General features: G+C 38.4%; 1 protein-coding gene across 1 annotated transcript; it reads left to right on the top strand.

The window, feature by feature from the left end:
• The first annotated feature begins 4,657 nt into the window (after window positions 1–4,657).
• LOC138366643 (zinc finger protein 62-like) lies at window positions 4,658–25,673 on the top strand. Its single transcript, XM_069327831.1, has 6 exons — window positions 4,658–4,741; window positions 6,186–6,372; window positions 6,687–6,841; window positions 7,723–8,004; window positions 12,131–12,169; window positions 21,327–25,673. The coding sequence occupies exons 1-6, from the start codon at window positions 4,690–4,692 to the stop codon at window positions 25,334–25,336; spliced, it is 4,725 nt and encodes a 1,574-aa protein (XP_069183932.1). The 5' UTR covers window positions 4,658–4,689; the 3' UTR covers window positions 25,337–25,673.
• Window positions 25,674–26,271: the final 598 nt, after the last annotated feature.

Genomic DNA, 26,271 nt, shown 5'->3' on the forward strand with positions numbered 1-26,271 from the left:
ATATAAAATGCTGAACTGTAATGCCAATCCTGACCTCAAAAGCTTTATTGAAGGTTGTAACAGATCCCATGAGCACCACACCAGAAATAAATTCAGTTTTGATATTCCAAGAGTACGACTTAATCAAACTAGAAATGCTCTACAAATCAAGGGACCCAGAATGTGGAATGACCTTCCCAACCATGTTAAAGACTGTACCTCTCTCAACCAGTTTAAGATAAAAACGAAGCACTACCTAATAAATTCCCTGTAACCTACCTTACCCCCTATTGTCAACCCATGTCTGTTTTCTTAAACAACGCTGTTTGTCGACCTAATTGTATTTGTGCTGCGTTTCAGCCATGTTTCCCCTTTTTTATCTTTATTTTTATTTGTACTCAACACATTTTATTATTTATACTCAATTAGTATTAAGTTTTAGTCATTAATGTTTTCCTGCCCGAAACGCTTTGCGTAATAGTGGCTTTAGGCATTGTATGTACTAGCTCCATCTATAAATCGATCAAATTATGTAAAATCTCTTGAATGTATGTACCTTACCTGAATAAACATTTTATTTTATTATTTTTTTTATTGTATTAGCTTCACATGTGTGTGTTTACAAGTCTTACTTGCTATGTGAACTGTGGCTACAATTTACTCAAGCTGCATGTGATTAGGGCTACCCTTCCTTAAGCAATCACAGGAGATGCCCCTATCAGTGCAGGGCATCTCCTGTGATTGCTTAAGGAAGGGTAGCCCTAATCACATGCAGCTTGAGGTAAATTGTAGCCACAGTTCACATAGCAAGTAAGACTTGTAAACACACACATGTGAAGCTAATACAATAAAATAAATAATAAAATAAAATGTTTATTCAGGTAAGGTACATACATTCAAGAGATTTTACATAATTTGATCGATTTATAGATGGAGCTAGTACATACAATGCCTAAAGCCACTATTACGCAAAGCGTTTCGGGCAGGAAAAACATTAATGACTAAAACTTAATACTAATTGAGTATAATAATAAAATGTGTTGAGTACAAATAAAATAAAGATAAAAAAGGGGGAAACATGGCTGAAAACGCAGCACAAATACAATTAGGTCGACAAACAGCGTTGTTTAAGAAAACAGACATGGGTTGACAATAGGGGGGTAAGGTAGGTTACAGGGAATTTATTAGGTAGTGCTTCGTTTTTATCTTAAACTGGTTGAGAGAGGTACAGTCTTTAACATGGTTGGAAGGTCATTCCACATTCTGGGTCCCTTGATTTGTAGAGCATTTCTAGTTTGATTAAGTCGTACTCTTGGAATATCAAAACTGAATTTATTTCTGGTGTGGTGCTCATGGGATCTGTTACAACCTTCAATAAAGCTTTTGAGGTCAGGATTGGCATTACAGTTCAGCATTTTATATATATGTATAATATACATGAGAGAATGTGCAGTGACTTAATATCTAACATATTCAGAGATTTGAGTAGGGGTACCGAGTGATGTCTGGGGCCAGAGTTGGATATTGTCCTAATAGCAGCTTTGTGTTGAGTAATTAGAGGACGTAAATGATTTGGGTAGTAGAACCCCAAGCACGAATACCATAGTTTGAGATATGGATAGATGAGGGAGTAATAGAGCGTCACGAGGGCATGGCGGGGGACATAATATCTGATCTTAGAAAGAATGCCAACAGTTTTTGAAACTTTTTGATATACTAGTATTTAGAATGTGTCCCTGGAAATTCAGCTTGTGGTCAATGAGAACGCCAAGGAATTTGCCATCTAATTTGTTACAAATTTGGGTATTGTTTATTTTGAGATTTATTTGATTAGAGGATTTATTGCCAAACAGAATATAGAAAGTTTTGTCAATATTAAGGGTGAGTTTGTTGGCCGTTAGCTAAAGATGGACTTTATTTAGCTCAGTATTTACTGTGGCATTTAGAGCAAGGGGGTCAGGACTGGAGTAAATGAAGGTTGTGTTGTCAGCAAATAGAATTGGTTTGAGGTGTTGGGAGGCATTTGGAAGGTCATTAATGCAGATGAGAAAGAGGAGAGGGCCAAGTATGCTGCCCTGAGGAACACCGATGTTGATGCAATACGGAACACTGAACACTGATGAACACCGACGTTGATACAATACTGTACTAAAGATTGGAAAGATACACAAGCAAATGGGACCCCATGGGAAAAAGGATGGCCAACACTTATCTAGGAAAATCTGAGACTTGGCAAATTGGTGACTATGGAGCAGTCATCAGTAGAATGAGTGATGGCTTGTTGACATGGAAGCAGCAGCTCCAGCGGTACTACCTCCTGATGATGAGCAGCAGTAACTGGTGGAGAGGATGGGGCATTGACCTAATTACTAGGTGGATTATTTGCTGTGTTGTTTGTTCTCTTTACTCTAGACCTTGCTGCTCTCTGTTTGCTTTGCTCTTTCTGGGGCTTGATTTCTTGGTGAGGGTAATCATGTATTCCCTGCTCTCTGCATCTCATTGAAGAGGTCAAGTTTTGGCCTCCCTCTCCAGTAATCTTTTTAATGACTCGCAAGAGCTGATGCGACTTAACAATGTGGAGCTATCTTAGTGTGCGTAACAACAGGAAGCCACTTTTTGACCCTCCAGGAAAGTAATAATTGTAGGCAAATGTTGATCATTATAACTATGCATTATTCAGTATACTGTACCACAATAAAATGGTAGGCTCATTTTCATTTATTCAGTATCATATCATAAAGACAATGTCAACTTTAGTAATTGTTAAAATTTCTAAAAATATTAATTTTTACACTTATTGCACTCTGTGGACTCGTACTTGAGCCCATAATTTTTTCTCCCGATACCGAGCGGTGGACTCGTGCTTGTGTCCATCATTTTAAAATATTTGTTAAAATTTTATATTTTATCCGATCAATCTGGGAGTGGTTTCAAAATGAGCTCCTTTAGATTGCGCACAATTTGATACAATAATGATGATGTAGCCTGACAACTGAGGTCAGAACACTTGAAAAATTAGAAATACTTTTGTGGTCCAAATTTTAAAATATTTGTTAAAATTCCATTTATTGTACTATTGTTATGGGACTAGTGTTAAAATGCGTGCCTTTAGATTGTGAACAATTTGATACCAAAATGAAAGACGTAACACAAAAATTGATGTCAGAACACTGGTAAGATTTAAATAAATTTGTGGTGATGAGCGTCCAAAATTTAAAATATTTGTTAAAATTCCATTTATTGTTCTATTATTATGGGACTAGTTTTAAAATATGCGCCTTTATAAAGCAATTTTATACCAAAATGAAAGACGTAACACGAAAATTGATGTTATCAAACTAAGTGAGTATACACATTAGGTTGCGATGTGCAAGTTGGTGCGCGTTCACAGGTAACAGTTGGCTGACTTTTGGCTTTGCTGCAGGGAGTCACGCCGGGCTTTTGGACCTTAAATGCATAAAGCCCTGTAGGGAATTCAGTTGCGAACACATTGATACCAAAACGAACGACGTAGCACGAGAATTAAGGTGTGAAATCTGAAACGAGTATACACATTTTACTGATTTTGTGCGCTCATGGGTAACTTTGCCAACTTTAGGCTTGCTGCAGGGAGTCACGACGGGCTTTTGGACCTTATATGCATATACCCCTGTAGGGAATTCTATTGCGAACACAATGATATAAAAACGCACGACATAGCACGAGAATTAAGGTGAAAAAACTGAAACGAGTATACACATTTCAGTGTCGCCGCACGCTCGCCTGCTCCGCCGGGAGCACGACATCAAAATCTGCGGTGCACCTGCACCGCGAGTGAAAGTATTAATACTGAGCCTATAAAAATAGAAGACAAAACAATTTACTGTACTTAATTTAATGTAGGGTCCCAGTCGTACAGATAGGATCATTTTCGACTCACAATAGGGAATTCCGGGTTTGAATCCTGGGTGGGGCAGAAATAATTGAGCACATGTCCTATCACCTAATGCATCTGTTCATCTAGCAGTAAATAGGTACCCAGGAAACTAGTTAGCTTGTTGTGGGGGTTCCATATTTCAGGGGAGGTGGGGGGTGAGCAGTTTGACCTTGGTGGGGACCTCAATATAAATATTCACTGTGTCAGGAGACAGGAAGCCAGAGTGCATGCATACATGTTTGGCTTTTATCGAGGTCCCCTCCAAAGCCGAATTACTGACCCGTCCAGGATGCAACCCTACAACAACCTGACAACTCCTGAGTACCTACTCACTGCTAGATAAACAGAGGCATTAGGTGAAAGGAAATGTGCCCAACCATTTCTGTCCCGCCCAGGATTCAAAACCAGAATTATCGATTGTGTGTCGAGAATGAACCCAACTGTACTACCGGGACCCAATGTACATCTTACATCTTCATATAAGCCTAACATGTATATATATATGCTGGCTTCCTGATCACAAGGAATTATTGTTATTAAGTTAAAATGATTAAATTATTAATTTAATGTTATCTACATTGTGTAAATCATGCTACTGGAGATAGAATAAACTTTTGTATGTTTTTAATTCATAATTCATATGAACCTCCTTGTAATTAAAAAATTATTGTGGCCGAATTCTTTACTGGAAAAAAAAGTAAATTTTAAAGCAAATTATAAATTCTTAACTTGCGAAGTAAAGAATCCCTCACCATCAGGTCGAGACGTTGCTTGAAGGACCTCATGGAGCCCGCATGATACACACTGGACCAGATACTCGATTGGATGAAGAACAGGATGACCAAGGTTGGTGAAATTATACACATTATAGTGCTAAAATATAAACAGTTTTACCCATTAAATTTTAATTTTTAGAAATAATAATTCCATTAATTCTTAAAGGTCTTTTATATCATATGTGGATCCCTGAGCCAACGAAGTAAATCATCATTTCTTAATTTTAGCAATTTTTCCCCAGTTTTCTGTGGGGAACCTCTATGGCTCCCTGGAGCTATTGGGCTAATATGCGATACATTATTCAGACAGTTCAGACAATGGTAGAACCCAATGGGGCCAGGTTCTGGCTCATGGTCCCCGGTAGGCAGAATTCCATTGAATAAAGCCCTGGTCTAATGTATCGCATATTAGCCCGATAGCTTCAGGTAGCCTCCGGGGCTCACCCAGAAAAGGGCTTTTCATTAAATTCATCGCTGGTTTTTTATACAATCAATGTGAATATGGTTATAATACTGTACATCTTTATGGATGTAATGGAGTAACCCAAGACCTATAGAAAAATTCTGCAGTCAGATTTAATTGTGATGAGGCTATCACTTACTAATGACTTACAAATATTGTCAGATCACAATTTAGTCTTTTCCGCCTTTGTTTGAATCTGTTTCTGGGCATTGTTCCTAGACAGAATAGCAGCAAAGGAGTTTGGCATGAGCTATTCCAGGAACTGGTTTACATGTGTAATATAGGTGTATATATTATATATACACCTATATTACATATAGGGTGTACACAATGTACATATGGGTATACAATATAATATATGCAATATACTGTATTATATTGTATGTCCATATACAGAAATTACGTACATATAATTGCTGCCTTTGTCAGTCATGTGTACATAAATCAAGTTATTCAACACAAAAATACATTATGTAAACTGATAAGTGACGTCACAAACATAATGATCCATCTTGATCACTCGAATCCACAGCCATATACCTTGAGTCAACAAATTGCTTATCCTGTGATAGTGCACTCATTGACCCCTCTACCAAGCTACCGTGTACACCTACATTACCAGACAAATAGTTATTTATTATATTCTTCTTTTCCACATTGACAAAGTGACAATTTTGATGACAGATGCATATTTGCATATTTAGAGTTATTGCTGTTAATTTGGTAAAATAAAAGTAATCAAATTATGTATTTTGGAAGGTAGATAGTGAATTTTCAATTGTATCAGCTGGAATTAAAGTACCTTATCCCTTTACAGGAAAACTGAACTAACTTTGCAATGTTTCAAAATTTGTGTTTCAATTGTAGTGAGCAGTATTATATTAAAGAATAGTACAAACTTCTTGACAAATAATTTTTTCTGTGAAATTAAAGTGTTGTACATTTTAGTGAGTAGTTAATTTACATGAAATTTGTTAAATGTAATTGTATCATAATACTGTAGCATAGATTAATGTTCATAATTGACTATATTTGTTTCAACATTTTACAGAAAGTGAATTGTCAGAAAATGCTCCAACAATTGAGCTGGCAGGTGTAGACGGGAATGATGGATTGCAAGAACTGCGAGTGTTGGAGATGGGAACCCTGAAGCAGGAACCATTAGATTATGAGCTTAAGAAAGAAGAGGAGGTTGACCCCAATAAGCGAAAACTGCCACCCAGACGGAGAGGATTACGGTAAGTTGAATGCTGTTGTTCTGGAAGCACTTGTCCCACTGGGTAGAAATGCTTTACTGTATAGTATATAGATAAAGTAAACACTTCTTGTGAACAGGACTCCTATGATACTGTACTTTGCTGGAAACTTTAAATGTTTTATATAGGTGCATTGCAATACTGAAAATATGGAATATTCTTGTAAGGAGTATTCATATAGTATTAGAATTACTGTACAAATACTTTAGCAGGTTTTACAAATTATTATTGAAATCATATAAAGATTATTAGTATAATTTTTTGTAGTGGTATACAGTATTATGATTTAATTTAAGATATGAGAAAATGATTCAAGCCTTAAAGAAGCGCGAAAATGACGATGATGACTTCTCTATGGGTGAGGAAGATGACTTTTCCCCCGACTACCTGACATATCGTCGACCACCACCTGCACCGCGAACAAGAGGAACATCAGGGCCAGGCAAACGAGGTAGTGAAACTTTTATTATACCACCCAGTGTAAAGTGTGTAGAGACAACCTTATTGAGTGTAATGCCTTTATTAATGTTACAAGTACAGTGGATTCCCACTTGAATGGAACTGAGTACTGTATACTGGAGAGCTGGAAGTAATAGAAGCATTCTGTTACAGTAGTATCGTATGATTGCATTGATCAATTGCAACAAGAAAAATGTAGGACTTTTGGTAGACTGCACACATGTATTTGTTGGGCTATAATTCTGTAATTCATCAATAAATGGTGGTTTCTCCTTGTTGGGGACAGTGAATCTGTCAGCCCTAGTCAAAGGTGAGGTAGTCCTTGCTAACCATGACCCAGTGATGATGTGCTCATTCTGGGTCATGAGCACATCCTTTTTAAAGGCTGTCTTTATTGGCCTTCACTTCTGGTTGTTGGGTTGTGAACTTCATGTTTCTCTGGAAGTAGAAATTCTGTTCTTTTGGTCTTGTGATGTAAATCATCATATTCATCTTCAGCTTTCAGTGCCCCTTATAGCAAAGAGTATGACCACAGGTTTCCAGAAGGGTCCTTTCATGAATGAAGCTTGCTCAGGTGGGGTTTCCATCATGTTTTCTATCCAGTGACGGTAATGCAGTACCCTGGTGTGGTACTCAAGGTTTGGAAAGTTCCAGGTGGGACCCAGGTGGGACCCATTTGAGGGACACACCAGAATGAGATGTTATATTTTAATCAACACTGAATTTTTCATAATTTTTGTAAAATAAATTACTATTTAATTTATTCTGATTTTACAATCTGATTTTGTCAGTAATTTGCTTTGTATTTTATTGGAAGTGTTATTAGAAGTATTTTCATATAATTTTGGTATTATTTAAGAATTCTCTTAATAGGGCGCCCAAGGAAGCATTGGCCATGTTCTTCAACAATGATCAAGTTGGAGCCAGACAATCAGCACCACATTCTAGGAGGAGCCATGGATACTGCCCACATGACTGAGGTTGGTGCCAGTGACTTGGTCACTAGCATGACAGATGGAGAATTAACAGATGCAGAAAAGCACAACTTGCTTATCACATTCCAAAGGCCTGAGACCGGGGAGATGGTGATCACCATGCTTCCACCGCCACCAGCAGCTCAGCATCAGAGTGAATTCCATGACCATACAACTACAGGTCAGTCTCATGTTGTTTATATCTTCAGTATTTGTTCAGTGTCTCAGTTAAGTATCCTATCTTCCAGTTATTTTTGTACTACTTATGAAACTACTAAAGCACATCAGTGCTAAAGAGGAGGTGGTTAATGACAGATTCTCATAGATGAAAATGTCCGTACCAGTAGTTCCCAACCATTTTGAACTTATGTCCCTATTTTCTAATACTCAACAGACCTGCAACCTCCTGCCACATAAGTTCATAATTGAAACAAATTGCTTAATTGGGATACTCTCCACTTGCTTATTTTTGATGATTAATAATAATAATAATAATTGTTATTTACAAGAAGGTACAATGGGTTTGTGAGTTTACATAAGATTAGTATTTTTACATTCTTGCAAAGAAACTAACACACACATAGCATTTTGGGCAGCTCTTAAATCTAAAATATCAGGTAAGATGAAAAGGTACAATGTGGCAAAAATTTATATCAACATATAACTACAATATAAGTTGACAGAGATGATTACACTGATGACGAGATATGTATCAAGTACAGTGGCACCTCGACTTACGATAATTTCGAGTTACGATGTAAATTTGATCGAAAAATGCGACACAACTTACAATAGTGTCGTCGACTAACAATATTTGTTGGTACACGTTTGGGCCGAACGAGCGCGTGGTTCCCGGTCATGCAGGCCGACCTGCCTCAGTTTACTAGAGCTGCCCGCTTAGTGACGATCATGCCTGTAAGAAATTCCGTTTTAGTGGTGATTTTTTGCTTTTCAAACATAAAACTGATTATTATTATATATCACGCCATGGGTCGCAAGAAAGTCAGTGGTAAGGTTCAACCTAAGAAAATAGTTGTGAGTAGAGGCAGTAGAGGATGTCCCTTCCTCATTAAGAAAATGTGTGAAGCATGGGAAGAACTGCAAAGCTTTGTTGAAAAAACTCCCCCAGATAAAGCTGTAGCAGGCCATTGCATTGACCTTTAAATGACAATGTGATGTCTTACTACAGACAAGTGTTAAAATGTAGGGAAAAACAAGTGTCTTTAGACAGATTCTTAGTAAGACAAGCAAGCAGTGAGCCACAAGCAGGTCCTAGTGGTATGCAGGCAAAACATGCCAGAGTGTGTATCCCAGAAAAGTCATCACTGCCTGATGTTATAATGGAAGGGGACTCTCCTTCCAAACAGTAACACCTCTACTCCTCCCCCTGCATCACCATCTTCCATACGCCATCAAGAGTCCTCCATAAAGGTAAGATAAACATATGTATTGTATTGTAGTTAGAGAAAAAAAAATTGTATTCAGTATAAAATGTATTTGTAAGTTAATATTTTGGAGGGCAGGAAACGGATTAATTCAAATTCCTTTATTTCTTACGGGAAAAATCGCTTCAACTTACGATACGTCTCTGGGAACGGATTACCATCGTAAATCGAGGCCCCACTGTACTAATGTTAGTCTTCACTGACGAAGGGACATCCTCTACTGCCTCTACAGTACTAACAACTATTTTCTTAGGTTGAACCTTACCACTGGCTTTCTTGGGACCTATGGCAAGATATATAATAACAACTTTTATGCTCAGATGACCAAAAATCCGACAAAAAACTGTAAATCCTTGTGAAGAATTCAGGTGGGATAGTCACTGGGCGCGATTGCCGTGCCACCATGCGCTAGTCGACCTGTAAGCGTATCAACACCCTCGTCTTCCGAGGTAACCCTCGCATTCCGAGGCAAATTTTCCGAGCAAATCCTGCTCGTATTCCCAAAAACTCGTATACAGGGACACTCGTATTCCGAGGTACCACAGTGTGTATATGTATATATGTATGTGTGTGAGTATATATATGTATGTATGTATATATATATATGTATGTATATATATATATATATATATATATATATATATATATATATATATATATATATATATATATATATATATATATATATATATATATATATATATAATCTTTGGACAACACCCACCAGTGGGACTCGAACCCAGAAAGCACAACTACCTTCCAGTAGCTGGCATAACTAGTATGCTTTAACCCACTACGCCATCAGACCTTACAAAAGAAGTATAGGCTTATAAGCTGGACACGAGTTCTCTCACATTGACAGTGGCTTGACGAAAAATGCAGACTGACCCCTCACTCATCTGGTGCCTTCGGGAGGTGGAGATGTTTGAGATATATATATCTCGAACTATTTACTTCTTTTGTAAGGTCTGATGGCGTAGTGGGTTAAAGCATACTAGTTATGCCAGCTACTGGAAGGTAGTTGTGCTTTCTGGGTTCGAGTCCCACTGGTGGGTGTTGTCCAAAGATTATTTATCTTCACTTGTGGTTTATGCAAGTATAGGCTTATAAGCTGGACACGAGTTCTCTCACATTGACAGTGGCTTGACGAAAAATGCAGACTGACCCCTCACTCATCTGGTGCCTTCGGGAGGTGGAGATGTTTGAGATATATATATCTCGAACTATCTACTTCTTTTGTAAGGTCTGATGGCGTAGTGGGTTAAAGCATACTAGTTATGCCAGCTACTGGAAGGTAGTTGTGCTTTCTGGGTTCGAGTCCCACTGGTGGGTGTTGTCCAAAGATTATTTATCTTCACTTGTGGTTTATGCAAGTATAGGCTTATATATATATATATATATATATATATATATATATATATATATATATATATATATATATATATATATATATATATATATATATATATATATAATATATATATATATATATATATATAATATATATATATATATATATATATATATATATATATATATATATATATATATATATATATATATATATATATATATTATTAAATATGACCGAAAAAGTAAGATTAATAATTCTAACACGAATTTTCTCAATCTTTCGTACATTTCTTTTCACTGTTGGAGGTAAATCAAAAATCAATTCTCCAAAATTCATTTTTATTTCTAGTCTGACGCGACACGAGCGCGTTTCGTAAAACTTATTACATTTTCAAAGACTTTAGTTTACAAATACACAACTGAATAGAACTTACGCATCTCCGATTTTATATCTACATTTTAGTGAGGTGGATGGGGTGAGGTGGCATTAATAGGGTATTAATTTCATCAACACAAGACAGAACAAGAGGTGGCATTAATAGGGTATTAATTTCATCAACACAAGACAGAACACGAAACAATGGGTATTGAATAGAAGTGTTTGTAGAAAGCCTATTGGTCCATATTTCTTGATGCTTCTGTATTGGAGCGGAGTCTTGAGGTGGGTAGAATATAGTTGTGCATTAATTGGCTGTTGATTGCTGGTGTTGACTTCTTGATGTGTAATACACATATACACATCAAGAAGTCAACACCAGCAATCAACAGCCAATTAATGCACAACTATATTCTACCCACCTCAAGACTCCGCTCCAATACAGAAGCATCAAGAAATATGGACCAATAGGCTTTCTACAAACACTTCTATTCAATACCCATTGTTTCGTGTTCTGTCTTGTGTTGATGAAATTAATACCCTATTAATGCCACCTCTTGTTCTGTCTTGTGTTGATGAAATTAATACCCTATTAATGCCACCTCACCTCATCCACCTCACTAAAATGTAGATATAAAATCGGAGATGCGTAAGTTCTATTCAGTTGTGTATTTGTAAACTAAAGTCTTTGAAAATGTAATAAGTTTTACGAAACGCGCTCGTGTCGCGTCAGACTAGAAATAAAAATGAATTTTGGAGAATTGATTTTTGATTTACCTCCAACAGTGAAAAGAAATGTACGAAAGATTGAGAAAATTCGTGTTAGAATTATTAATCTTACTTTTTCGGTCATATTTAATAATATATGTCTACAGGAAAGACTGCTACCAAAATATACTAATATATATATATATATATATATATATATATATATATATATATATGTATATATATATATATATATATATATATATATATAATATATATATATATATATATATATATATATATATATATATATATATATATATATATATATATATATATATATATATATATATATATATATATAATAAATAATATGAACAGTACTGTAATTCACTTTATTTTTAAGCTTTATTTGTCATTTTCAGAAGGTACTCAGACAGAAGAGGATATGGATCTTACAACTGGTAAGTTAATTTTATTTATACATTATTATATTGAGTAAAATATTGTGAATTTCTTTTTCTGAGACATCACATTCTGTTGCCTCCTAAGGTAAGATCTACATGTGTCTATTGACCAAAATCACAAACAGTCAAGTAGGATGATATTCTAGCACCAGGTGCCTCAGAGAGTTTCAGAGCATCCTTGCTGGGTGATAATGGGTGCTTGAGAGCCACTGGAAATCACTCAGACTTGCTCAGAATGATGAAGAGAGGTACATTCATTAAAACTCAAAGAAATAATAATAATATAATAATTCGTTGTGTTGGAGACAGGCAGCCATAGTGTATTCATATACATCAGGCTTATGTTGAGGTCCCCACCCAAGGTCGAATGACTGACCCCCTGCCCAGATTGCATCCCCACAACAAGTTGACTAACTCTTGAGTTCCTACTCATTGCTAGGTGAACAGATGCATTAGGTGTCATCAGTTTCATCAAGGGAAGGTAGTAAAGAACATTAATCTGTTCAGTCCCTACAGGAGCCGCAACTACCCAGAGAGACTTGTTGGGCTCCGATTGCCCAGTTAACACTTTTGCTCATCTGGCACGTGCGCCCAAACCCACCCCAAGGTGGGCCTGGCGTTTCCTGGGAGCACTCACCCACACTAACATATGTACTCTTTCCAGTGTTCTGACCTCAATTTTCGAGCTACGTCGTTCATTTAAGTATCCAATTGTTCACAATCTAAAGGTGCGCATTATAAAACTAGTCCTTAATAATTGAACAATAAAAGAAATTTTAACAAATACAGTACTAGTATATTTTGGATGCTCATCACCACAAGTATTTATAATCTTTCCAGTGTTCTGACCTCAATTGTTGTGCTACATCGTTCATTATGGTATCAAATTATTCACAATCTAAAGGTGTGCATTATAAACTAGTCCCATAATAATCGAATAATAAATTTAATTTTACCAAATATTTTTAATTTTTGGATGCTCATCACCACACAAGTATTTATAATCTTTCCAGTGTTCTGACCTCAATTGTTGTGCTATGTCATTCATTTTGGCATGAAATCGTTTATATTGCGCATTTTAAAACTAGTCCCATAATAATTGAACAATAAATGCAATCTTAACAAATATTTAAAAATTTTGCGCAGCATGCGTCACCAGCAGACATCCGTTAATTTATTTATTGACACAGACTGCGTCGCCGCTGGACGAAAGTGTTAAGAAGAATTGAGCCTACTTTGGCACACCAAGTCGCATTTTTATTCTAAATGTTCATATTGAAACTACTCACCAAGTACTTCACATTTGAGTGCTAGATTCCCCTCAACACTGATACAGGCGCTGTGCATCTATCAGCATCTTGCTACTTCTTACTGGTTCTAGGATGCTAGAACTAACAGTTGTGAATTACTGGTCACCAGCTTGTTTTGACAGATTTCTACCATCCAAGCATCACTCATTATGGTATGAAGAAAGGGACTCTTGAAACACCAACATTTTTTCTAGCTAGTACAAAAAATAAAAAAATAAAATAGGAATATTATATACTGTGTCTAACACTGCCTCTTAAATATGTAATGGCATAGAAATCACTACTTGATAATTTGGCACTTAGGTCCTATTGTCACCATTTATCTATTCTGTAATACACAAATATATTTATCATTTTCACTCATTGGAAGATAAGTGAATGGTTATACTGTAATCAATGTAAATAAATCTCCTTTCAGAAAGCTATGCATAGACATCAAACTTTATATCTTTATCTCTCTCTCTAATGCAAATATATTATTAAATATTTTTCTTAAGGGCACTGCATTAAAATTCATCTGAAGAACACTAATAATTGTATTCCCAATAAGGAATTATTTCCTCAGACTGTGCCCATCCACTTGGGCTGGATGGTAGAGCGACAGTCTCGCTTCATGCAGGTCGGCGTTTAATCCCCGACCATCCAAGTGGTTGGGCACCATTCCTTTCCCCTGTCCCATCCCAAATACTTATCCTGATCCTTTCCAAGTGCTATATAGCCATAATGGCTTGGCACTTTCTCCTGATAGTTCCTTTCCCTGTCCACAGGTTGTCCTGACTAGGCTCTTCCATCATCCCATTGGCAATGTAATGCTGCATCTCACAGCTTCGCGCATTATATCGCAAGCTTTGTTTTTCTTGATTCAGCTGAATGCATGCTACCATGACCAATTGACACTGCTCAGTTCATTCTGTATTTGTTGTCAGCACCTCAAACACAATAAAAAATCTATTATTCACATAGGGGTCTCTCTCTAAGAGGAATAACTGTCACTTGTTCTGGTTCTTATAATAGTGCTTGTTACACCATCCTCACACTGCATAATTCATTTGAATTATTCTACCCCTTTATTGGGCTACTGCTACTTCAATGAATGTTCACTATGATTTGCTCACATCATAGCATAGTTAATTTATGTATTCTACCCTCTTGCATGGACCAAACAGTTACTGCTCACTTAAGTTCAAATGTTCCCTCCACAGAGCTTAACACCAGAACTACTGCAGTTAACACACTTCTCATTTATCCATTTCCAAGGGCTACCATAATTAGTGTCCAGTTAAGGAATATACCATCAATGTATTGGAAAGTGTAGCATACGCTCTTTGCAGTGTTCTTTATGTGGTCCTCAGGTGGCAGTTTCTATCCAGAACCCTCCCATAGACCTCCTCTCTATCAGATTTGATACATAAGTGAAAATAAATACCCATTTTAGCAGGGAAACACACTGTACAACCTAGACATACAATTTTTAGAAATAATTATTATTTGATATACTATTGGTATTATATTTTTCTTATTCTTTACAATAATGTTCATTTATTAACACAACACAACACTAAAATTACTGTACATGAGATTGGCAAGGTCAGTTTTGACTGCCTGCTGCTGAGGCTTTGCTGGTTGAAGGCCCTTGGTTTCTTGTGAGCATAGGTCTTCCAGTGTTATTAAGTAATCCAGCAAAAACTCCCAGTAACCCAGATTTCTGTCCAAGTTGTTGAAGTTTTGCAGACAAAAACTTGGATTTGATTTTGGCTGGATTACCCAAACTCCCAGTAACCCAGATTTCTGTCCAAGTTGTTGAAGTTTTGCAGACAAAAACTTGGATTTGATTTTGGCTGGATTACCCAAAAGTCCAGGTTAATGGGGTCCAGATTAGTGAGCTCTTGCAGTATAGTTTACCTTGCTTTCTTTGATTTCATTAATTTCTCATACAGTAATGGATTGTTTTGTTTCACCTTTTTTCTCGGTCAGTTCATCTTTATTGTAAGGCAATCTTTGATCCCATATGTGTGTCCCTAACCTCTTTAACCCTTAAACTACACAACACGTCATATGACGTGTTGAGTAACTTACGCAAAATTGCGCAACACGGGAGCCGGTCGGCCGAGCGGACAGCACACTGGACTTGTGATCCTGTGGTCCCGGGTTCGATCCCGGGCGCCGGCGAGAAACAATGGGCAGAGTTTCTTTGACCCTATTCCCCTGTTACCTAGCAGTTAAATAGGTAACTGGGTGTTAGCCAGCTGTCACGAGCTGCTTCCTGGGGGTGGAGGCCTGGTCGAGGACCGGGCTGCGGGGACACTAAAAAGCCCCAAAATCATCTCAAGATAATGTCATATGATGTGATGGAGTACCGCGCAAGATTTGAATGGCCAACGAGGTAGGGGGGGGGCATACGCTGCCTAAGGGCTACAGTAAACAGCCGCCATTTTGTAAAAAAAATCCTGCTCTCGCCACCAACGCGTGGGAGGCCTCAGTTACCCAGCAGTCACCATGGCGAGTGCATGGCCAAACGCCTCCCGGGCACACAGCACGCAGTCACTTACTCAAGAGCAAATAACCAATGAATTATTTTCTGATGATGACTCTGACATTGATAAGGACTACACACAATTGACTGATGATAGTAGCACAGACAGTGAATATGAGATACAGCCTGCTCCCAGGGCGAGGCCTACATGCTCACCAGTTCCACCTCGCCCAGTGTCTACTCCAATTCACTCACAACCACACAGTTCTTGTGCTTATTTAGAGTATGAGGATATTTTGGGTGATGAGTCAGAGAAAGGTGACTCTTTTTTTCTAGTTTTAGTGAAGTGGATTCAGAGCATAGTACTACCAGGGCACCCAGGGAGCCGGTCGGCCAAGCAGACAGCACGCTGGACTTGTGATCCTGTGGTCCTGGGTTCGATCCCATACGCCGGCGAGAAACAATGGGCAGAGTTTCTTTCACCCTATGCCCCTGTTACCTAGCAGTAAAATAGGTACCTGGGTGTTAGTCAGCTGTCACGGCCTGCTTCTTGGGGGGTGGAGGCCTGGTTGAAGACCGGGCCGCGGGGACACTAAAAAGCCCTGAAATCATCTCAAGATAACCTGAAGATAACCATGCCTGTTGCTAGTGCCAGTGGTGTTACCAAGCGAGATTTTGTTGTGTCAGAAGCATCTCGCCCAGCCAAGCGCCGCCGCATGGCACCACATGAAGAACCAAGACCCTCATGTTCACATGATTTTACCTCACGTTCACGTAGCACCCATACATTGCCTAGACGGGCTTCACTCCTGGTCCATGGTGTGCAACAATTTCTCGCCGTCGTGCCGCTCTTTCGTCTCGCAGGGCACCAGGTGTACTTGTGTGGAGTGATGGTGACGATTTTGTTCCTGTAATTTATGCCTTTGACAATAAAGACGTTGGGATTACAGACCTTTTCCCCTGATACTGATGAGGACATGCGGGAAATAGACTATTTTATAGCATTTTATGATAAGACGCTCATGGAATATATTGTACATCAAACGAATCTTCATGCGGCACATCTCATTGGAAAAAATATAACAGAATTTTCACGATTACAGTGTTGGAAAAACACTACTGTAGGTGAAATGTATGTATTTTTGGCACTATGTATGTTGATGAAACTGTTAAACACGCTGTCAGAGATCATTGGATTATTACCAGACTGTTCCAACACCTTTGTTTGGGAAATATATGTCCCAAGACAGGTTTCAGATACTCCTCAGGTGTCTTCATTTTGCAAGTAATGAAGACCAGACAGAGGATGATAGACTTTCGAGAGTCAGGCACATTATGAATGAAGTAATTGGAAAGTACAGAGATTTCTATGTACCAGCACAGAAGCTGGCGATTAACGAATTCCTTGTGCTTTTCAAAGGATGTGTTGCCTTCAAGCAGTATATTCCCTCCAAACACAACAGATTTGGATTTAAATTCTTTGTTCTTTGTGATTGTGAAACTGGATACGTGTTACACATGATTCTGTATTCTGCTAGCAATGTAGACATTCCTGGTAACGACCAACATGGTTTCTCAGGTAGTGTGGTGAAGTCATTGATGGCACCATGGATGAACAAGGGCCACATTTTATACACGGATAACTACTATACAAGTCCTTGCTAGCTAGGTTCTTGATTGAAAATAGAACTGGAATGGTTGGCACAGTAAAGCCAAGTAAAAGGGAAATGCCAGTGTTTGACAGTAATCTTGAAGTTGGTGACTGCCAGCTAAGAAAAAGTGATCAAATACTCTCAGTTAGGTGGAAAGACAAGAGAGAAGTGAACTTGCTGACAACCATTCATGATGGTACAATGGTGAACAGTGGCAAGGTGAACTGAGTAACGCAAGAACCAGTATATAAACCAGATTGTGTTCTTGATTATAATATCAACATGCATTTGGTTGATAAATCTGACATGATGGTGGGCACTGTCGAGTGTGTTAGAAAAACATTGAAGTGGACAAAAAAAGTGTTTTTCCATCATGTTGACATAAGCATGCTGAGTAGCTACAATATGTATCTGATGGAAACTGGACGTAAACAAAGTTTCCATTCATTTGGTTTAACACTTGTGACACAGTTACTAACAAAGTTTAGCAAAGATGTTCCTGGCATACAAAGACCCATCATGAACCCAGTGTTGCAGCATGCTGCTACACCCAGGCTCACTTCCATGGAGGACTTTCAAGCACACAGACTAAAACATTTGCCACCAGCTGGAAAGCGTGCAATAGGCCAACGTGATTGCTTAGTTTGCAGAACAAAAAAAAAAAAAAAAAGAGAACAGAAACGTAAACTGGTGCAAACATGGTGTGAAGCATGTGCAGTCCCATTGTGTGCTGTCAACTGCTTCAATGACTATAGCTGTCTCCAAGACTTCTAAATATGCAATAATAGTGCAAAAACCTGTAAATAGTGCGTGGATGTGTGTAAATAATAATAATGAAAAATGTGAACACATATTATATTGGCGTAATTGAAAACATTTGTGTGCACATGTGTATACTCATGTATGCAAGTTGTATTATCATTGAACATGAAGTAACATTATATGCAACACAATTAGTGAAAAAAATTTGTGATAAAATATGCCTAGACACTGTATATAATGCGGCAAAAATAAATTTGTGGCAACTCTGGCTGCTTGAAGACCTCGCGCGACGCCTCCGGGACGCACCTTGCATGAGCAATCATGCAGGGTGTGACGTCATCGCTCATATTGTTGGCTCATTTACGTCATTGGTAAGTACAATTAAATTTTTCTTTCTCATGGTCAGGGAACACAAATTAACAGGTTAGGAAGATTTTTTTTTTTTTTATGTGCCTGTGGGTGACAAAGCCTAAATAGCCCTTAGCAACACAAGGGTTACCTGATTGATACCTGGTTGATGGGGTTCTGGGAGTTCTTCTACTCCCCAAGCCCGGCCCGACGCCAGGCTTGACTTGGGAGAGTTTGGTCCACTAGGCTGTTGCTTGGAGCGGCCCGCAGACCCACATACCCACCATAGCCCGGTTGGTCCAGCACTTCTTGGAGGAAACAATCTAGTTTCCTCTTGAAGATGTCCACAGTTGTTCCGGCAATATTTCTTATGCTCGCTAGGAGGGTGTTGAACAACCGTGGACGTCTGATGTTTATACATTGTTCTCTGATTGTGCCTATGGCACCCCTGCTCTTCACTGGTTCTATTCTGCATTTTCTTCCATATCGTTCACTCCAGTACGTTGTTATTTTACTGTGTAGATTTGGTACTTGGCCCTCCAGTATCTTCCATGTGTATATTATTTGATATCTCTCTTGTCTTCTTTCTAGTGAGTACATTTGGAGGGCTTTGAGATGATCCCAATAATTTAGGTGCTTTATCGCGTCTATGCGTGTCATATATGTTCTCTGTATTCCCTCTATTTCAGCAATCTCTCCTGCTCTGAAGGGGAAGGTGAGTACTGTACTGAGCAGTACTCAAAACGGGACAACACAAGTGACTTGAAGAGTACAACCATTGTGATAGGATCCCTGGATTTGAAAGTTCTCGTAATCCATCCGATCATTTTTCTGGCTGACGCAATATTTGCTTGGTTATGTTCCCTAAACGTTAGGTCGTCAGGCATCATTATTCCCAAATCCTTTACATGCTGTTTTCCCACTATGGGCACATTTGATTGTGTTTTGTACCCTGTGTTATTTTTAAGGTCTTCATTTTTACCATACCCGAGTACCTGGAATTTATCACTGTTAAATATCATGTTATTTTCTGATGCCCAGTCGAAAACTTTATTAATATCAGCTTGAAGTTTTTCAGTGTCTTCAGCCATGGTAATTTTCATACTGATTTTTGTGTCATCTGCAAAGGATGATACGAAGCTGTGACTTGTATTTTTATTCTATATCTGATATGAGAATAAGGAAAAGCAGTGGTGCAAGGACTGTACCCTGAGGTACAGAGCTTTTAACTGCACTTGGACTAGATTTTATATGGTTAACTGTTACTCACCGAGTCCTGTTTGACAGAAAACTGAGTATCTAGCGTCCTACTTTACTGATTATTCCCAATGACTTCATTTTGTGTGCTATCACACCATGGTCACATTTGTCGAAAACCATTGCGAAGTCCGTGTAAATCACATCAGCATTCTGTTTCTATTCTAATGCCTCGGTGACTTTGTCGTAGTGATCCAGTAGCTGTGAGAGGCACGATCTTCCCGCTCGAAATCCATGTTGGCCTGGGCTGTGAAGGTCATTGGTCTCCATGAAATTGGTGACCTGACTCCTAATCACTCTCTCAAATACTTTTATTATGTGTGACATTAGTGCAACTGTTCTATAATTCTTTGCCAATGCTTTGCTCCCTCCCTGGTGTGGAGGAGCTATGTCTGCTACTCTAAGTGCATCTGGTATCTCCCCCGTGTCCAAGCTCTTCCTCCACACTATACTGAGTGCCTGTGCTACTGGCACTTTGCATTTTTTTATAAATATTGAATTCCATGAATCTGGACCCGGGACCGAGTGCATGGGCATGTTTTCAATTTCTCTTTCAAAGTCTAGTACGCTCGTGTTGATATCAGTTATATTTACAGGGGTTTGGATATCCTGCATAAAGAAATTGTCTGGATCTTCCACTTTCATGTTGTTTATTGGAGTGCTAAACATGTCCTCACACTGCTTTTTTATGATTTCACTAATTTCTTTGTCATCCTCCGTGTATGAACCTTCACTTGTACGAATAGGTCCAATACTGGCAGTGGTTTTTGCTTTTGATTTTGTATATGTGAAGAAGTATTTTGGATTTTTCTTTATTTCCTGAATTGCTTTCTGTTCTAACTGCCTTTTTTCAGTTTGATATGAGTGTTTCAATTTCCGCTCGATTTTTTTCAGTCTCCCTATTTAAATTATTCCTACTTTGACGGGAAATTCGTGTCTGCATAAGCATTTCCATTATTTTTTCCTTCTTTTATAGTGTCGTCTGCATTCTCTTTCTACGTTGGATCTCTTTCTGGCTCTCCTCAAAGGAACATGCTTCAGAAATGAACATGTTAATTAAAGAGAGCCAGATTCTGGATTTGGGTCTCAGTAGACCCAAAATTGTCAGGAACCTGATAATAAAGGGGTGGTCCTGCAATACAAGTGCTATAAGCTCCAGACAGCAACTGAACTGCCACACAGAAAGTGGCATTTCATTACACTTGATGCTCTATTTTCTATGATAAATCTGCATTATCTACTTTGCTATAAATGCATAAAAAGTTATACAGTATAACAATGATAAAGAGTGCATGTTTTACATATAATACATATAAAGTGTTACAGTTCAGTTACATAAAACTTCATTTCAGATGATGTTGGTGTCAATGGTCACAGGTGTGAAGAATGTGGAGACATTATCCAATTTAAACGCGACTACATCCGTCACCTGCGTCAGAAGCATAATCTTCGGCCATATGAGTGTGATCAGTGTGGCAAGACTTGTACATCTCATACAGCTCTGGAAGCTCACCACAAAGTTCATGGATTAGAGAGGCCACATCGTTGTGATTACTGTGGAAAAGGTTTTGTTGATTCCTCTCATCTTAAAACGCATATTCTTACACACACAGGAGAGAGACCTCATCAATGCCAGCATTGCTTCAAGGCATTTACACAGGCATCACAGCTGAAAAAGCATTTAACTATTCATGAAGAAAATCATCAATTCAAGTGCTCAGTGTGTAATCGCACTTTTGCTCACCGTGATACTCTCTACACTCACATGAAAACCCATACTTCAAATCGTCCATTTATCTGTGACATTTGCAGTCTTGGTTTTGTCACTAGCAGTGGCCTCAACCGGCACAGAAAGGTTCACAAGAGATCTAGTGACCCTGTTGGAGGTCTTCAGGATGAACTTAAATGCACAGTGTGCCAAGCCAATTTCACTTACAAAAGAACGTTGACAAAGCATATGACCACTGTGCACGGGGATGGCATTGAAGTCAAAGAGGAAGATGAAGCTGCTGGGAAACCATTTTCAGATGAAGTTTCAATTGTGGAACAGCTTCGGGAACAGCTCAATGAAGGGTATGCACCTAAAACCTCTGAACTGTATGATGAACCTAAACAGTCAGAAACTCTTGAAAGCAAGTTTCCTACAAATCCATTCAAATGTGGCATATGTGAGGAATCATTCACGGATGTTGATGTGCTCTGTGATCACTACACAAATTCTCACACTGGTGATCAAGAAGTGTACTGTGATGTATGTAGTGTTGGTTGTGCTACAGAACAACAACTTGAGCAGCACAAACAGCTTCATATTTTTGAAGAACAACAATCTATAATACACACTTTGCCAACAGAGGAATTTCCTTATGTTTGTTCTATTTGTGGAAAGAACTTCAGAAAACATCAAGAATTTGTAAGGCATCAAAGAGGACATACACAAGAAAAGAACTATAAATGCGATCTTTGTGGTGCTGGTTTTCCACTGAAGTCTGCTTTGGATAAGCATGTTTTAGTTCATACTGGTGAAAGACCATTTAAATGTGACATTTGTTTAAAGAGTTTCCGACAAAGTGCAGCATTGGTCAGACACAAATTGTGGACTCACAGATTAAAAAACCAAAATAAGTGTGAATTATGCGGTAAAACTTTCTTTACTCCAGCCCTGCTTCGATATCACCTTGATAGCCATGGAGATGCAGGCCAGTCTGTGAAATCTCGTCTTGTAGAAATATCAGAAGTCGAGGAGCAGTTATTAGAGCAACGTCGTGGCATTAAGCAAGAAGAAAGAATAGACTTAGAAATTAGTAAAGATTTAAGGAGTGAAGGTGAGCATAATTGTGAGTACTGTCATAAGATTTTCCCATCTTATGTCTCGCTTCTCACTCACAAACTTACACATAAACTATCAGCGTCTTATAAATGTGATGTATGTCACCGTACATTTCGTGAGAAAAGGTATCTGCAAAAGCATAAATTAACCCACAAAGGAGTGAAGAGTTGGAAATGTGACATTTGTAAGAAAGCTTTTGCCACAAAACTAACTTTAATCAGACACTCTCATGTGCATCTGCGTGAAGCTCTTCGTCCTGGTCCTGATTTGCCCTTCATTCATGAGGAAGGAGAGGAGGGAGGGGAGATGATAAGTGGAAGTACACTTCCGTTAATCCTCAAGTGTGATGAATGTGGTATTGATTTTGCACATAAAAGTCACTTTGTTCGCCATAAACTTTTACACTCTGGCACTCCACTTCTAAAGTGTGGCTTGTGTAATAAATTGTTTGTGCACAAGAGTGATATAATTCGACATAAGGTCATGCATTCATTCATGTTTACCTGTGATGAGTGTGGACGAAACTTTCACAAGCGATCATTATTTATCATGCACAAGAAGAAACATATTGATGACAAGCCATTCAAGTGTGAGTGTGGCAAGAGCTTTTCTACAAGTGGTAATTACAACACTCATAAGCGTATTCACAGTGGTGAAAAGCCATACAAATGTGATATGTGTGATTACAGGTGTTCACAGAGTGGCCGGCTTATAAAGCATAAAAGAATGCATAGCGGAGAAAAGCCATACCAATGTGAAACTTGTGGCAAGTACTTTGCCAATCATGAATCAGTCAAAATTCACATGAGAATTCATTCTGGAGAAAGACCATTTAAATGTGGTAACTGTGGTAAGACTTTCATAAACAACAGTAGTCTTAATCTACACATGCGGGACCACATTCGGGAGGAGATGTTTAAGTGTGATATTTGCAACCACAAATTTCGGCGAGAGCATCACCTTGAAAAGCACAGACAGTTTCATCACCTTCAACAGCAATATCAGAATGCCAATCTAGGCCTTGAGACAGATGGAAATGTAGAGGTCCATCTTTATATGTGTGAGATATGTGGTAGAGTATTTGATAAGAAGAAATACCTATATACTCATCACAATGTTCACTCACGTCAGCGTAGCTTTCCATGCAGTTTTTGTGGAAAACAACTGGCATCTCGTCTTGCACTGAAGAACCATAACTTAATTCACACTGGAGAAATGCCCTTTAAGTGTAGTCAGTGTAAAAAAGAATTCCGTAGCTCATCAAATCTAAAACGTCATGAGCGTTCACATCCTGCCCAGGATGTGAGTGCATTAAGATGTGATGTATGTGATGAGAGTTTTTATAACTCAGAGCTTTTGAATCAGCACAAAGCAAGCCATATGCAAGGCATGATGATAATGAACTCAGGAGTAGAAAGTGTAACAACAGCAGATAATTCCCATCACTTGTATGTGTTTGAAACAGTGGGAGAGGTTGGTGAGGCTATGGATTCAACCCAGCAGCTGTTAGTTGATAATAGTCAACAGCAGTTTTTAGTTGATGGTTCACAGCCACTTTTGGTCTTTCCTGAAGGAGCCAATACACCATATTCTGAGCTCACAGAGGCACCAGATCCAGAGCAAGAACAGGTTGAATCAGATAATGTACCACAACCAGAGGTTATTATGGTGCATGAAAAAATGGAAGAACATGAGGACGAGGAGAGGGTGGTTGAAAAGCCTTTTGCATGTGATGACTGTGGTAAATCTTTTGCCAAGAAACAGTATTTGACAAAGCATAAATATAGGCACAGGGAGGTTAAACCACATGCATGTGATGTGTGTGGAAAACGATTTGCACAAAAGTTTGAGGTTGCTGTACACAAAATCAAACACACAGGAGAGCGTCCATACCAGTGTGATATATGTCGCAAACCTTTCCGTAGTAAAGTGAATCTCCTTAACCACAAAATGCGTCACACTGGAGAGTACCCATTTTTATGTTCAGTGTGTAGTAAGGGCTTCACCACACAGCTGCAGCTTGAGCGCCACGTGTCACTTCATACTGGCTCACATCCTTACAAGTGTAGTATATGTAATAAGGGCTACACTCAACGAACCACTCTGATAAAGCACTTGGCCAAGGCTCATGAAATTTTAGATGTTTCACAGATTGAAGCAATGAACTCCCTGGAAAATGCAGAAGCAGTTGAAAACATGGAGGGTATGGAAGAGGTAAAAAATGTGGATATATCTATGCTTTCTTCTGTTCCTGAGGCTACCATGGAGGGAAGCAATCAGGCCACTGTAGAAGAGGCTGAAATAACTATGGATGCTGATTTGCTAGCAAATGAAGAGCAACAGGCAGCATACTCTGTAGTGGAGGTTCACCCAGATTACCTAAAAGATTACCTGCTGGGGGGACCACAGGTGGTAGCAACTCATGACATGGACCCCAAACTCTTACAATCTATCCTTCAACAAGTTCGCAGTGATGCTACTACTACTATCACAGATGGACAAGCTGTTGTTCATGTTAATGCAATTGATGAATAACCTATTTATAAGTTTCACCATCATAGTACAGTATAGGTATTTGGATGCCAATTTTTTTGTAAATACAGTAGTAGCTTATATTTATAATTTTTCAGTAAGTTTCATATCCTCTGAAGAATTTCCCAGTCAAGTAAATATAAATCTTGGAATGTGTTTAAATATTGTTCTGTGTAAGTAGTTATACAGTATTTATGAATTCAAGCCTTTGACAAATTCATAGTCTTAAGTATTTTTCTCTCTCATTTGTTTATTTTAAACAAGACACATTATATGAAATTAAGTTTGTTGTATATATTGTATATACTGTGGTGTTAAATATTTTAAACCTGTACTTGTCTGTTTTGAATCTTATTTCTGAGAGGGCTCCTTGGTGCTAAATACATAGATATCTTCACCCAATTCAATCCACACCTGGCTCTTATGAGTCATTGTAAGCCTCCCAGGGACCAGAGGCCAAAACCTGACCCCTCTAGAGTCACAAGAAGCAGGGAATCCTTGATCACCCTAACCAAGAAGCAACCAGAATGGTGGGCAAACCAAACTATACAATCAGCAAGGTAAACAAAACGTAGAAAATGAGACCACGAACTCCTAAAACAGATGAACCACCAGGGCCAGGATTCAACAAGCAGTTATGTATCTACAGTATTTACAAACCTGTACAGTACATCTTTTCTTAATTTTGATGGCTTTGTTTACATTTATTAAATGGTTTATGAGCTCCGAAGCACTAGGAGGCTGTTTATAACAATAACAACATTTGACTGGGAACAAATCCACAAGGGCCATGATGTATTTGATAGGGAAGTTTCGATGCTCGTAAACTGTTTAATACGTAAATGTAAACAAAGCCGCCAAAGATTGAGAAAAAATGTACAGGTTTGTAAGTACTTGCGTAACTGCTTGATGAATTCGAACCCAGGTTGTGAAGTAGC

The sequence above is a fragment of the Procambarus clarkii genome, chromosome 20 (assembly GCF_040958095.1).
Source record: "Procambarus clarkii isolate CNS0578487 chromosome 20, FALCON_Pclarkii_2.0, whole genome shotgun sequence".
Lineage (NCBI taxonomy): Eukaryota > Metazoa > Arthropoda > Malacostraca > Decapoda > Cambaridae > Procambarus > Procambarus clarkii.

Bases quoted from the DNA above. Each gene is read 5' to 3' on its own strand.
- LOC138366643 (XM_069327831.1), top strand. From the start codon at position 4,690: ATGATACACACTGGACCAGATACTCGATTGGATGAAGAACAGGATGAC. The intron at 6,373-6,686 runs GTAAGTTGAATG...ATTTAATTTAAG, and splicing joins CCCAGACGGAGAGGATTACG to ATATGAGAAAATGATTCAAG. The intron at 8,005-12,130 runs GTCAGTCTCATG...TGTCATTTTCAG, and splicing joins CCATGACCATACAACTACAG to AAGGTACTCAGACAGAAGAG.